At 38.9% G+C, this 15,061-nt stretch overlaps 1 protein-coding gene across 3 annotated transcripts in view; it reads left to right on the forward strand.

Annotated features, from left to right (window-relative positions):
• LOC136864111 (YTH domain-containing protein 1) overlaps positions 1 to 15,061 on the forward strand; it is a 541,394-nt gene that overhangs the window by 482,422 nt on the left and 43,911 nt on the right. The window contains exons 14-15 of one of the 3 annotated variants that reach the window (XM_067140687.2): positions 1,252 to 1,313; positions 14,155 to 14,249. In XM_067140687.2, coding sequence (XP_066996788.2) covers positions 1,252 to 1,313; positions 14,155 to 14,249 — 157 coding nt within the window. Of the gene's footprint in view, positions 1 to 1,251; positions 1,316 to 14,154; positions 14,250 to 15,061 lie in introns of those variants that run through there. The other 2 variants (XR_010859272.2, XR_010859271.2) reach the window with 2 other exon arrangements.

The following is a 15,061-nucleotide window of genomic DNA, read 5'->3' on the forward strand; positions in this document are numbered from 1 at the left end:
CGGTCACTTGCTGGATGTTTTTTTTTTTCTTTTCTTTTTTCTGACATCATTAAGAAACTTCTGGTAACAAGACACCTCAGAGTATGAGTCACCATTGATGCAAACCACTTGTTTTTTCATGTCATTGATAAATTGCCTCAGTGAAAATGCTGGTTGCTAAGTAACATTCTGAGATGCATTAAGATATGAAAATAACTTAACACCAAGTCTTGGCCCAAGTTGTTCCCAACAAAATATATCAATGAGCTCAGGTGTTGTAGGAGTAGTGTACAGTCAGGCATGATCCCAAATATACAGCATTGAAAATTAACAGCTTTTATTCTTCACTACATCGTGTAGGCTCTTGAGTATTTCACAATAGACACATTTGTTGAGCCCGTGTGAATGAATTTAGTAGCTAAATGACTAAACCTGTGCACAAAATCTTACTTTGTGAAGTTTGTTGGCAATGATGAAATGTCTCCACTTGTTACAGGAGTCATGTCAAATTATGTACAATGTTGTGCTCTAGAACTTACCACCTTGCTTTCTGCATCACGTAAAAAGAAATTGATATTCTGGCAAGTCACTCGTGTTTATTTTCCTTGGTTAGTATCATCCAGGTGTCTCTCCTCACAATTAAAATTAAAGTTACAACATGGTTAGACTTGTTTCATGACTGACCATCCCTTCTAGCAGAGGTTCTGAATTGACAGAAGTTCCCCCAACTTGGATCTCTACTTGGTACTGACAGCAAAATCTACAAGACTACTTTTGTATGCTTTTGTTAGCAAATGTTTATTTTTCTCCATGTTATGGTAAGCACTGTTATCTTTCTTAAGGGAATAATATGATAAAATATTCTCATCAGCTTCAAATTTGATGTACTTATACAGGGACTTTTCTGCCAATAGGGTTGGTCACAACTTGCTTTCCCCCCCCTTTTTCCCCCCCTTTTTTTTCTTGTCAAACTTTGTGCATTTTTGTGTGTGATTTGCTGTAATTTCAAACATAATACTGTTATTATTTGTATGAACTGATTGTGAATAAAACAAAAAATGTAGAGTGCCAGTGTCAGAAGTCTTGTTCTATCTCTTGTTTTCATGGTTCATTTTCTGATTTTGAAGTCCATGTCAGTAATCCATTTGTCATTTTGGTTTGGCAAACTCTTTTTGTTTTTCAGATATGCTTGTTTTATTTTTACAGTTAAGCTTTTATTGTACTATATTTGTAGTAAAAAAAATTGTCTAATGTCATTTTTGATTGGATCAGCAGGGGAAGACGCAGCCGCCACTTGGAGGAGAGCTATGAGCCGCGTCCAAAGAGAAGCAGAGGTATGGTTGTTTTACTTTAATGAGTCTTTTAAAAAGTGTGTTTTCACTTTCTTTTATAAATAGAGAGGAAAAATTCCCAACATTTCCTAAAGGGTACTGCAACATTTCCATGAATGTTTGTTAAAATATACATCAGATTACATGCTGGTGCGATATTTAACCCAGTAAAGACATTGAGATAGTTTGGTTAAAAACAAAACTCTATTTTAGAGTTCATGTCTGTTATTATGGGAACATAAAAGGGTAGCCTTTCTTCAGTTATAATAAGGTAAACTGGTGACATATCTCTACACTTAAAATTATAAGCGAAGTTTACTCATGGCCTGTAATGAAGTGTTTTGCACATTCCTCTAAATAGATGCATTGTTTTCTGTGATTGCCTTATGCGACTGCTGTACTGCTAGAAAAAGTGTCGAGATATTTAGATGCAAGTGTATTTTACTAGAATCTGTGCTTGCCTGGATCTTGGAGTGTAACAAAACCTATAAGTGTAACAGATGGAGGAATCTGGAGGATTTGGTTAATGGTCTTGCCAATTATAGTGGTTTGTTTGTTTGTTTGTTTGTTTGTTTGTTTGTTTGTTTGTTTGTTTGTTTATTCATTTTCATTCATACATATCACTTTTGCCGTTGTGGACAGTGTTTGAAATCGAACATCTCATGATATAATTTTCACTTATTTCCCTTCTTCCTCTTCTCTTCTCAAAATCTCTTCATCCTTTGGCTATGCTCCTGTTTCCTTTGTTCTGTCCACAATGTTCCTGTCTTCTTCTCATTTACTATAAATTTTGTATTCCTAATTTTGTTTCTGAATTCTTTTGTGTCTCCTTATCATTTGCCGTTAGTGGTATTTGATTACAAATATTTCCTATGAACCGAATATCCTGGGAATCCTTTATATTATGAATTAATGAACCAGCACATGTAAATAAAAGGGCCTTAAATAATGCATGTGTTAAAAGATGGAGAAAAGCTAACTTAGGAAAGCCCATAGCTAAAATTCTTATTATCAAACCCAACTGTCTTAAAGTTGATAAAGCAATAATCTTTTTTAAATAAATTCAAAATTAGCTCCTAGACCCGCTATAAACATAGTAAGACCAGCCATAAGTAGTAAAAACTTAGACAATCAAGTATCCACAATTTGTTACAGGTATGTTGTTGCATTCGATTAAAACATTCTAATTCACTTTCAAGACTTTTGAAAACTTCTAAAGTATAGCAAGCGATTTGAAAACTAGACTTGTGAAGTCTTGAATTTGACAAAATTTTATCTTGTACAACAGGCTTTGGACATGTTGATCTCAGAAATAGTTTTCTGCCATTTTGCTTTCTTTTACATGTGAGCTCATTGAGCTCGTTGGATATGCTGGTAACCTCTTCACCTAAAGGTTTTGTGCAGTAGGTAGCATGAATACCTGAAGCAGTGATTCTTCCTCCTCAGTCCTGGTATATGCATTCTTCGTGTGCCCCTTGGAGTTGGCTTTTTTTTTCTTTTCTTTTTTTCTTTTCTTTTTTTTTTCTTTTTTCAGATCTCTCTTGTATAGCAGTAAAGTGTTTTTATCCTTCTGAGTTTATGGGATACTTTCAACAGTTCATAAAACAATAAACATGTTATATGTAACATTGCATAATGTATCATTTTTCACATTTTTATATCCCGAATCTTAATAACTGGCTAAACTTTTAGCTTCCATGTTTAATATTAGATATACTCCTGAAGATTGTTTTTAGGCTGAAGATGCCCTAAATTGAGGGCGAAACATGTCCCATTTAACTGATAGTCTGTTTATGTAACCACTATAAGTGAAAGTAAAAGTATTGAATAGGTAGATTATAAAACACCTTAATTGTTTTATGAACTGTAAATTTTCAATACGGACCAAAATGAGATTTATAACATGTAATACTTTCAACAGTCGAGTCCAGCTGTAGTTTGAACTTCTCCCAATCAGCCTTACTGAAAATGAAACGGGGTTGGCTTGATGAATACATGGGATGAATGCCAGGTGTGAAACTAAATATTACACTGCCCAACAATGAAAATGTTTCAGGCTGAAAAATAGCCGATTCTTACATATCTCCACGTGGTGAATTCAAAAATCACAATGAAAATGGAAAATGACCAATTAGCTCTTGCTTTGGAGATGCAGTGACGTAGCCTTTTTTTTTAGAATCTAAATTTTGAGTTTCGGGGAAAACAATTGACAAAACTCAACCTTCTACTGCTGTTTGTAGGTTATAAACAAAAATACTGTTGTTGTGACTGTGAGTTTCTGTTGTAGTAATTAATGCAGAATTTCTGGTGTTGGAGTGCTTTTAAAGTGGAAAATGTGTAAATTCTGTGAATAATTTTTGTTACATTAGTGGTGAAATAACATTTTCTTCACAGAAATGTAACCTGATACCTCTTGTGAAGTCTGCCTTTCGTCATTATTTTGGTATCAAGGTAGGGGACCAGGATAAGTCATAGGCTCCACATATGAAGGTCGATCAAATATAAACGGGATTTTTGTTCCTGAACATCAACAGTTGCTAGGACTGGCCCCACGTTTCTGCTGTGCTTAGACGGGACCGTTAGGAGTGGAGAGAGCGTGCTGTTAGATATTTCCCGTCGTTTCATCAGTAACGCTCACGATGTTGGAGCATAATTGTGCAATGCATAATTATAAAATTCTTGCTCGTGAAGGAAATACAGTGGCAGAAATTTGCCAGAGATTGACTGCACCCAGTTCGGTGTTCAAACATTGTCAAGGACGCGCGTTTGCCTGGCATAAAAAGTTCAAGGAAAGATGAGAACATGTGGAAAATCAGCAGCACGATTGCCATCCTCAGACCAGCATTACAGATGAAAACATTTCTGCGGTTAAAGACATTGACGACGATCAACGGGCGCCAGTATCAGAAAATGCAGAACAAGTCGGAATCAGTTGTGGGAACAGTCAAGCAATCATCACAAATGACCTACAGTTCTGTAAAGTGTGTTCCAGTTGGGTCCATCGCCTTTTGACCGAAAATCTGAATTTGAGACGTTATGGAGGTCTGTCAGAGGCTTACGGCAAGGTTTGCGGAAGAAGGTGATGCATTTTTGAGTCGGATCGACACCTGCGACGAAACATGGGTCCACCAATACACTCCCGAATCCAAGCAAGCTAGTAAGGAGTGGCAGAGGAAAGGGGAGGCAGCATCAGTGAAAGCCAAGACTCGACTGTCAGCTGGCAAAGTTCTTGCAACCCTTTTTTTTTTTTTTTTTTTTGATTGGTGAGGCATTTTGCTGATTGATTTTTTGCATGAGTGACACACAATCGATGCTGCTTACTAGTCACCCATTGAACAAGGCGCGTGTTACATATCACCGCAAAAGACGAGACCAACCGATTTGACAGATCATCCTCCTCCACGACATGCGCAGCTCCATACTGCAGCTCTTAACTGTCTCCAAGCTACAGGAAATGCACTGGACTACACTTAATCATCCTCCTTACAGCCCGGACTTATCGCCCTGCGATTTCCATTTGTTAGGATCTCTTAAAGAAGCTCTAGGAGGGCAACGATTTGAAGATGACGAGTGTGGAAGACTTTGTGCGCAACTGGATGGTGACACAACCCTATTCTTTTTACGATGATGGCATCAAAAAGCTGCCCATACGCTGGGACAAATGCATTTCCAAAGCAGGAAACTATGTGGAAAAATAAATTGCAATTGCCTTGTGTTTTTCAATAAATGAATTTAAATAAAAAATAAAATCATGTTTATATTTGATCCCCCCCTCTTATATTGCAACTCGTGTTCAGTTATACTGTAAGAATGGATGAAAAATAAGACGATCTCTGGGTTTTGCTGTGCCTGTGGTCTGGCGGGAGCCTTCAAACCATACAGATGACTGCTATTTCTGCTTGACTTCACAAATAAAGGCAGGATTGTCAATGAAGAAAAGAGGAACCATTGATTATCGAATCTTCGATCTGCTATTCGACCTGTTCCACATTCAGATAGTTTACCAGTTTCTACTCCACCTAAAAATTATCAGTAATAATAATAATGTTATTTGCTTTACGTCCCACTAACTACTTTTACGGTCTTCAGAGATGCCAAGGTGCTGGAATTTAGTCCCACAGGAGTTCTTTTACGTGCCAGTAAATGTACCGACACGGGGCTGTCGTATTTGAGCACCTTCAAATACCACCGGACTGAGCCAGGATCGAACCTGCCAAGTTGGGGTTAGAAGGCCAGCGCCTTAACCGTCTGAGCCACTCAGCCCAGCTAAAAAAAAAAAAAAAATTATCAGTTGAAAATAGAATAAAGAAGACAGGGTGGAAGAAGAAGAACAACCCAACTAGCCTTAAACATCCCACGACACTGATTTTGAGGAAAAGGGTGATAAACCGCGCAGAGTGAGTCAAGCGGAATTGAGTTATCTCTTTCGAGACCTTCACTTGTCATAGGAGAAGACAGAACTTCCAGGGTCAAGACTGCAGCAGTGGAATCTTCTCGAACGTGATGTGAGGGACTTACAGTACAGACAACATCAGAGGGAACTGATTCCTTTGTTTTTCTTTCTGTGATGTTAATGGTTTGATGAAAAGTTTGAATTTGAAGCATGGTCCCACTGAATGGGGGCTATTCATAGACACTTCAAAGCTTAGAGTGATAGCTGTATTACTTCACAATGGCAACTGCCTTCCATCTATTCCTGTTGCTCATGCAGTTCATATAAAGGAGACTTATGCAAAGACGACAGCCCACCTTGGCGCAATCAAATATGCTGAATACAAGTGGAAAATCAATGGCGATCTAGAAGTTATAGCTGTACTCTTAGGTATGAAACTGGGGTACACTAAATACTGCTGCATTTTATGTATGTGAGACAGTAGGGATAGAAAATCACATTATACTAAAGCAGACTGGCCTGCAAGAAAACTCCAGCGAGAAAAATGTTGTTAATACCAATATAAATGGTCCGTTATTGGACATTATAAATTTTCCAGCTAACTCATTCTAGGTTGCCAGCGTTTCGCCCTCGTGTGCTAGGGTGGGCTCATCAGTTGGTACCTAGCACACCTACCAATACGCTGGCTAGTGCATACCGTGGAGGCCACTGCGTAGGCTAACTAGAGCCACCGGCAGTGCCAATGCACTAAGAGACTTTGTCTCATTATCAAAAATTGATGCCTGCTTGGCCATCAGATGATATAGATGTTGATTCCCATAGGGAATCTGAAATATTTGTCCTGAATGAGTAAATTTATAATACCAATATAAATGGTCCGTTATTGGACATTATAAATTTTCCAGCTAACTCATTCTAGGTTGCCAGCGTTTCGCCCTCGTGTGCTAGGGTGGGCTCATCAGTTGGTACCTAGCACACCTACCAATACGCTGGCTAGTGCATACCGTGGAGGCCACTGCGTAGGCTAACTAGAGCCACCGGCAGTGCCAATGCACTAAGAGACTTTGTCTCATTATCAAAAATTGATGCCTGCTTGGCCATCAGATGATATAGATGTTGATTCCCATAGGGAATCTGAAATATTTGTCCTGAATGAGTAAATTTATAATACCAATATAAATGGTCCGTTATTGGACGGTAAGCAGAAAGGCGTTAATAGAAAAACTAGGGAGGTTGGGAGTCTCTAGGAAAATGATACATGCGATAGAGGCGCTGTATCAAAGAGTATGTAGTAGTGTCAAACTAGAGAACAATTTAATAAGCAAACCAATAGAATGCAAGCAGAGCCTCAAACAAGGGTGTAAATTATCGCCTATATTATTTATACTATTTATAAATGATATATTGGATGAGCCTGGAGGGGCTAGGTGGGCTGTACTGGCAGTGGGTAACATGGAGATCCCAGGACTGATTTTCGCAGATGACGTTCTGTTAACGACGCTGACTAGGGGTGGACTGAAGAAAAGTCTGGATAAACTAGTAGATTATGCAAATAAGTGGTCGCTGAAAATTAACTATAATAAAACAAAGGTGATGATTGTAAGTAGAAAAAGGGGGGTAAAAAAAAGCAAGAGAATGGTGGATACAAGGGGCAAGAATAGAGGAAGTAGATAGATTAGAATATTTAGGAATGACAATGAACAGAAAAGGAGGCTGGTACGACCACATAAAGAAATGTAAGCTAAGGGGGGTTGCAGCATTTGCAGCAATAAAAATTATAGTCGCCAAATACCCAGGAGCAAGCTATAAAGTACTTAGGATACTACTAAAATCGCTGGTCCTAAGCAGAGCTTTATATGGGGTTGAATTGTGGGGATTACAAAAAGGACAGCCTGAATCAAATAATATACAAGTTCAGCAAAGCTATTATGAGGCTACCGCAATGCGCAGCTAATGTAGGGGCGCTAATCTTATGCAGGGTGTTCATTGAGTTGGACTCTGTCAAAAGGGTGTTAAATTATTGGACTAGACTACGACGAGGAAGTGGTGGCATTCTACTGCAGGAATTATATAGATATGAACTGGAAGGAATGTATGATGAGGGTTGGCTAGCAAAAATCAAGTTATGTTGAGGAACTGGGTATGGGATATATTTGGCAAGAGGGATGGAAGGGGAGCAACAGCAGAATGCAGCGGGCCCTAACAATGAGAATTAAGGACATATAGACTTAGAAATGTTTGGAAGAATGTAGGGAAAGGCCTTCGCTCAGCTTATTCTACAAAGTATACCAGTTCTCAAAATTAGGTATAAGATTTGGGGGACGGAAGATTTAAGGGTGGGTTACTATGGTGGTTGATGGGGTTGCATAGAAACAAAGGGTGGAACAGGCTCGGGAAGAACTCTCAGTGTATACTATGTGAGGCCGAACAAGGTGACTTACATTTTCTTTGTGACTGTATAGGAACAGAGAAATTAAGGACAAAACTCCTAAATGTTTAGCAGCAAAAAACGTGCAGACAAAGAGATTAACAAAATTTTACTGTACGGATTGCAAATCAGTAGAGAAATGATCGTGGCCTGAATAAGTTTTTATGTGCAGTGAGAAAACAATATCTCAGGGAAATACAAGGTAGTATATGATGTAATGGCATGGAATGTAAATAGTGAAGTAGCCAGCATAATCAGGTCAGCAAGAGATTGGCATTCAGTATTTTAGAGGCTAGGACGTCAGCATGTAGTAATATTTCCATTAGACATGCTGACAGGGGAGGAGGTAGAAGTAGGTTTACAAGGTTGCAACATCTTGCTTCTTATTACCGTTGCCTTAACTTTACGTTAATTATTTTATCTAGCATGCCATTTTAATTTGTTAATTGCCATTGTTAGCTCACATGCTGTTTGCGGAAATGCCATGGCCACTGGACCTCCGAGAAAGAGTTATCCAAAGCCCTAATGGGCATACATACATACATACATACATACATACATACATACATACATACATACATTATCATTATAGACTGTTATGCCTTTCAGCGTTCATTCTGCAAGCCTCTGTGAATTTACTAAACGTCGCCACAATCCTCGATTTACAACTAGTGTTGTGGCCTCATTTAGTTCTATACCTCTTCTCTTTAAATCATTAGAAACCGAGTATAACCATCGTCGTCTTGGTCTACCTCTACTTCTTTTACCCTCCACAGCGGAGTCCATTATTCTCCTAGGTAACCTATCCTCCATTCGTCTCACATGACCCCACCACCGAAGCCGGTTTATGCGTACAGCTTCATCCATCGAGTTCATTCCCAAATTAGCCTTTATCTCCTCATTCCAAGTACCCTCCTGCCATTGTTCCCACCTGTTTGTACCAGCAATCATTCTTGCTACTTTCATGTCTGTTACTTCTAACTTATGAATAAGATATCCTAAGTCCACCCAGATTTCGCTCCCGTAAAGCAAAGTTGGTCTGAAAACAGACCGATGTGAAGATAGTTTCATCTGGGAGCTGACTTCCTTCTTACAGAGTACTGTTGATCGCAACTGCGAGCTCACTGCATTAGCTTTACGACACCTTGATTCAATCTCACTTACTAGATTACCATCCTGGGAGAACACACAACCTAAATACTTTAAATTATCGACCTGTTCTAGCTTTGTATCACCAATCTGACATTCAGTTCTGTTGAATTTCTTACCTACTGACATCAATTTAGTCTTCGAGAGGCTAATTTTCATACCATACTCATTACACCTCTTTTCAAGTTCCAAGATATTAGACTGCAGGCTTTCGGCACAATCTGCCATTAAGACCAAGTCGTCAGCATAGGCCAGACTGCTTACTACATTTCCACCTAACTGAATCCCTCCCTGCCATTTTATACCTTTCAGCAGATGATCCATGTAAACTACGAACAGCAAAGGTGAAATATTACAGCCTTGTCTAACCCCTGTAAGTACCGTGAACCAAGAACTCATTCTACCATCAATTCTCACTCAAGCCCAATTTTCAACATAAATACCTTTGATTGCTTTTAATAATCTACCTTTAATTCCGTAGTCCCCCAGTATGGCGAAACATCTTTTCCTTCGGTACCCTGTCATATGCTTTCTCTAGATCTACGAAACATAAACACAACTGCCTATTCCTCTCGTAGCATTTTTCAATTACTTGGCGCATACTGAAAATCTGGTCCTGACAGCCTCTCTGTGGTCTGAAACCACACTGGTTTTCATCCAACTTCCTCTCAACAACTGATCGCACCCTCCCTTCTAAGATGCCAGCGAATACTTTGCCTGGTATACTAATCAATGTGATACCTCGATAGTTGTTGCAATCCTTCCTGTTCCCTTGCTTATAGATGGGTGCAATTACTGCTTTTGCCCAATCTGAAGGTACCTTACCAACACTCCATGCTAATTTTACTACTCTATGAAGCCATTTCGTCCCTGCCTTCCCACTATACTTCACCATTTCAGGGCTAATTTAATCTATTCCTGCTGCCTTATGACAATGGAGTTTATTTACCATCCTTTCCACTTCCTCAAGCATAATTTCACCAACATCATTTTCCTCCTCCCCATGAGCTTGGCTGTTCACAACACCACCAGGATGATTTCCTTTTACATTGAGAAGATTTTCAAAATATTCCCTCCACCTCTTCAGTGATTCCCGGGGATCTATTATGAGTTCACCTGAATTACTCAAAACACTGTTCATTTCCTTTTTCCCTCCCTTCCTAAGTTTCTTTATTACTGTCCAGAAAGGTTTCCTTGCTGCTTGACCTAGCCTTTCCAGGTTATTACCAAAATCTTCCCATGACTTCTTTTTGGATTCAACAACTATTTGTTTCGCTCTGTTTCTTTCATCTACATACAAATTCCTGTCTGCCTCGGCCCTTGTTTGGAGCCATTTCTGATAAGCCTTCTTTTTACATTTACAAGCTGCTCTCGCTTCATCATTTCACAAAGCTGTTCGCATTTTCCTATCTTTACACACAGTTGTTCCTAGGCATTCCCTTGCTGTTTCTACTACAGCATCCCTGTATGCCACCCATTCCCTTTCTATATCCTGAACCTGCTTACTGTCCCGAAACTTCTCACTAATCATATCCATGTACTTCTGTCTAATTTCCTCGTCCTGGAAATTTTCTACCCTTATTCGTTTGCAGACAGATTTAACTTTCTCTACCCTAGGCCTAGAGATACTTAGTTCACTACAGATCAGATAGTGGTCTGTGTCATCGAAAAATCCCTGGAACACTCGTACATTCCTAACAGATGTCCTGAATTCGAAGTCTGTTAAGTTATAGTCTATTATGGATCTGGTACCCCTAGCCTCCCACGTGTAGCGGTGAATAGCCTTATGCTTGAAGAATGTATTCGTAACAGCTAAACCCATACTAGCACCGAAGTCCAGCAAACGCTTCCCATTCCCATTAGCTTCCATATCTTACCAATCACCCTTTTGTATCCTTCAGTTCTATTCCCAACTCTCGCTTTGAAATCGCCCATTAGCACTATTCTATCCTTGCTGTTGACCCTGACCACGATGTCACTCAATGCTTCATAAAACTTGTCAACTTCATCCTCATCTGCACCCTCACATGGTGAATACACAGACACAATTCTAGTCCTAATTCCTCCAACTGACAAATCTACCCACATCATTCGCTCATTTACGTGCCTAACAGGAACTATGTTGCATGCAATGGTATTCCTGATAAAGAGCCCTACCCCAGACTCTGCCCTTCCCTTTCTAACACCCGTCAAGTACACTTTATAATCTCCTATCTCTTCCTCGTTATCTCCCCTTACGCGAATATCACTTACTCCTTGCACATCCAGATGCATCCTCTTTGCTGACTCAGCCAGTTCTACTTTCTTTCTTCCATAAGCCCCATTAATATTGATAGATCCCCATCAAATTCCATTTCGTTCGCCAAGTTGTTTCCAAGGAGTCCCTCGCCTGTCAAATGGGAGTGGGACTCCGTTACTCCCATAGGTCCGAGGCTTGCTTAAAATGTTCTGAGCTCGGTAAATTCATGAAGCAGGATGCTACCCTACTTGCACATAGTCCAAGTGAGGATCTCTCCTCTAACGGGTTATGGACTACCGGTGAATTGTATAGTCCTAGCCGCCTGAGCACAAGGAGGGCCACGCCTCAGAATATGTCCGAGATGCCCACTCCCATTCTATAGCAACTGGTATCCCGACTCTCAGGACCACTTACTAGGCCACTCAGCCGTTGCCCATGGTTCACAAACTAGGACGTGACTACAGTAACCCACAAACATGAACCATGCCTTATGGATATAGAATTTAATTTATTGTACTTACTTATTTTATTTATTTTATTTTAATTTATAATTCGATGTGAATAAGAACATGTATTGGGCGGAAGCCTGTTTGTTCAACAATAAATACTGTAAATACTCTTAATGTAATCACAGTTCAATATGGACCAATTAACATGAAGTTTATATCACTTAATACATTAAGTAATGCAAGAGTTAAGCAAGGTATTTTAGTTGGGCCAGAAATTCATCAACTTATAAAGGATCCTGCTTTTGAACAAGCTTTTTAGGGGAAAGGAAAGGAAGCTTGGGAAGCCTTTAAGGGAGTTACTCATGGATTTTTAGGCAACACAAGAGATAACTACACTCATTTGGTAACAACGGTACTTATGCAAAAATCTCATCAATTTGGGTGCAACGTGTCTCTTAAAATCCATTTTGTCCACTCCCATCTAGTTGCGGAGCTGTCTGTGATGAACACGGAGAAAGGTTCAATCAGGATATTTCTGTAATGGAACAGAGATATCAGTGCTGCTGGAATGAAGCAATGCTTGCGGGTTACTGCTGGTTTCTGTGTAGGGATGCTCCGGAACTAGCTTATAAGAGACAAGCAAAAAAGACACCGAACTCACGAGGCCACCATATGCTTCTCTTCAGACCCAACCACCCGCTAGGTATTCGTCCATCAGTTTACAACTCTTAGAATGTTACTGTAATTTAAAAAATTTCAAATAGACTTCAATGTTGTTGGCATACGTAATTAAAATGTATAGCTTTCTCTCAATCCATTAAAATACTTCCACTTATTATCACAGAAACTACAGCTCATAAAAAAATTTCTGTGTGATATTCATTTTTCTCAACCCTAAATTAGTAGGAATTCATTCACGAAGTGAAGGTAACATTCAATTTTTTTTTTTTGTTCAGTGTTATGGCTGTATGGGAAGCAGTAGTCCACAGTTTTGATACATCAAATTCTTATGCTATTGTTGATAAAGGTGCCTTCTGGATTAGTGCAACTTGATTGTGAATATCATTGTGTGTTTGGAGTTTTGTATGATACTTGGATCATATGCTTCTGCCAATCGTTGAACAGTTTCTTAATTTTCATCTGTTTTACTATATCCCCAGCTTGTACTTTGACTGTTGCAGACTTTGCACACTTGCTAATGAGGTTTGCTCTTTCTGTAAAAGCAAACTGGTTTGAAGGTGGTTTGTAGAATGGTGTTATAGTGATACTTTTGATTTATACAGTATTTTGGTATTTTTGTTCTCACTGATATCTGTGGACAAGATGTCAGTCCAGGTAAGAAGAAAACAGCGCTCCCATACAGTATCAGCAGCACAGTATGTCTTCTAGATATAGAGAATATGGCACTTTTTGAGCACAAGTTAGCCAATACTTCTGGAGAAACCTTCAACATTCAGTGACATCATTATGAGATCTGATTCATTTTGCCCTGAAAAGGGAAGAGTTTTTGAAAAGCTACTCATTTTAAGAGCATTAAGAGATTTGAGGATGCTCAGTATTGAGAAAGTTAGCTTCTCCATTACAGAACATTGCCGATGATATACCACAAAGAGGTCTTTCTCATGTACTTGCGTTATATTGGATAATATTTCTTGGTCTCTGCAGTCAGTTGTCCAGACTACTAATCTTGCAACAGGGAAAGGTTCATATTTCATGCTTTATTCCAAAAGATCAAGTTCTGGCTGCAATATTTTCTATATATTTTTCTCTGCTTTTGTAAGATCTGGTTTAGCATACTGGAGTTACATACACTTTTCATCAGCTCAAATTTCCCTTCACTTTTAACAGACTGGATTACTTCTGTAGTATTGGGGGGGGCCTTCTTTTCCTCTCCATATCCAGTCACAAATATTTGGTACTAATGATCGGTTGTTTGCATATATGTGTTATTTCCACGAGTAACTTATTTGGTAAATGAGTTGAAACTCTTTCGTGAAGGAATAAGAATGTTGAATCTAACAAAAACACTCAAATGTTAATTCCTTTTTCTTGTTAAAGCCTCTTTGATATGATAAGCAATATTAATACAATTAATTTCAGTAAAAATGTAGAACATAACATTATTTTCTTTCTGCTCCATTGTAGTATTAAATTAACTCTTTAAAGGTTCACTGCATTCCTTTCAGGTCCATCAATGTACTTGCAGCCTTATTTCAAGGACCATCGTCGTGAACGATCTCCTGGGAGGTATTCAGTTCCACAACGTGATAGGTATAATGGGGTGAGTGTTGAACTTTTTTATTTTTCTAATTAACTGCATTGCACCTACAGTAAAACCTTGGTAAAATGCCCTTCAAGGCATTGCATATCAAGTAAAATACAATCAACTATATGTACATTATAACCGATATACAAACTGTTGTTGAGTTCCGGGACTGGTGAAACTATTCATCTAAAATCTCCAAATCCTCATGTTTCCAGCATTTATTGTTCTCCTGTGTATCTGACCAATGACTCAATTGTAGTAATTTAATCATGATTCTTTATTGGCAGTGGCATGCCTAGCGATTAATAACGGTGTTTCATAATGCTTCCTTACAATTTCTAATTTTTCTTTTAAGGCTAGTGTTTTTCATGTAACACTCATTTTAATCACACATACAGTTTAATACACAAGGATGGCATGAAACTGGCAAGCAGAATTTTCCAGGCCTAAGGTATGTGAGCGTGAAAGAGAACAAGTTACAAAACAGCAGTTGTAGTACAGTTCTGTACAAGGTTGTAGGATTAAAGAACACGGATAACAGGATGAATACTTTGCAAAGCCAACAAGTGAATGATGGAATACAGATTGAGTGAGTTGACTGTACAGTTGTAGCCTTTAGTTTGGATTTGGGAGACGGTAGGTTCAAACCCCACTGTCGGCAGCCCTGAACATATTTTTCCATGGTTTCCCACTTTCATACCTTAATTAAAGCCATGGTCACTCCCTTCCCTGTCCTATCCCCTTGTTGCCATAAGACCTGTCTAAGTCAGTGCAACATAAAACGAATAGCAAAAAAATACAAATTAGTGGCTCTAATGAGAACAGAT

This window comes from Anabrus simplex, chromosome 2 (assembly GCF_040414725.1).
Source record: "Anabrus simplex isolate iqAnaSimp1 chromosome 2, ASM4041472v1, whole genome shotgun sequence".
Taxonomy (NCBI): Eukaryota; Metazoa; Arthropoda; class Insecta; order Orthoptera; family Tettigoniidae; genus Anabrus; species Anabrus simplex.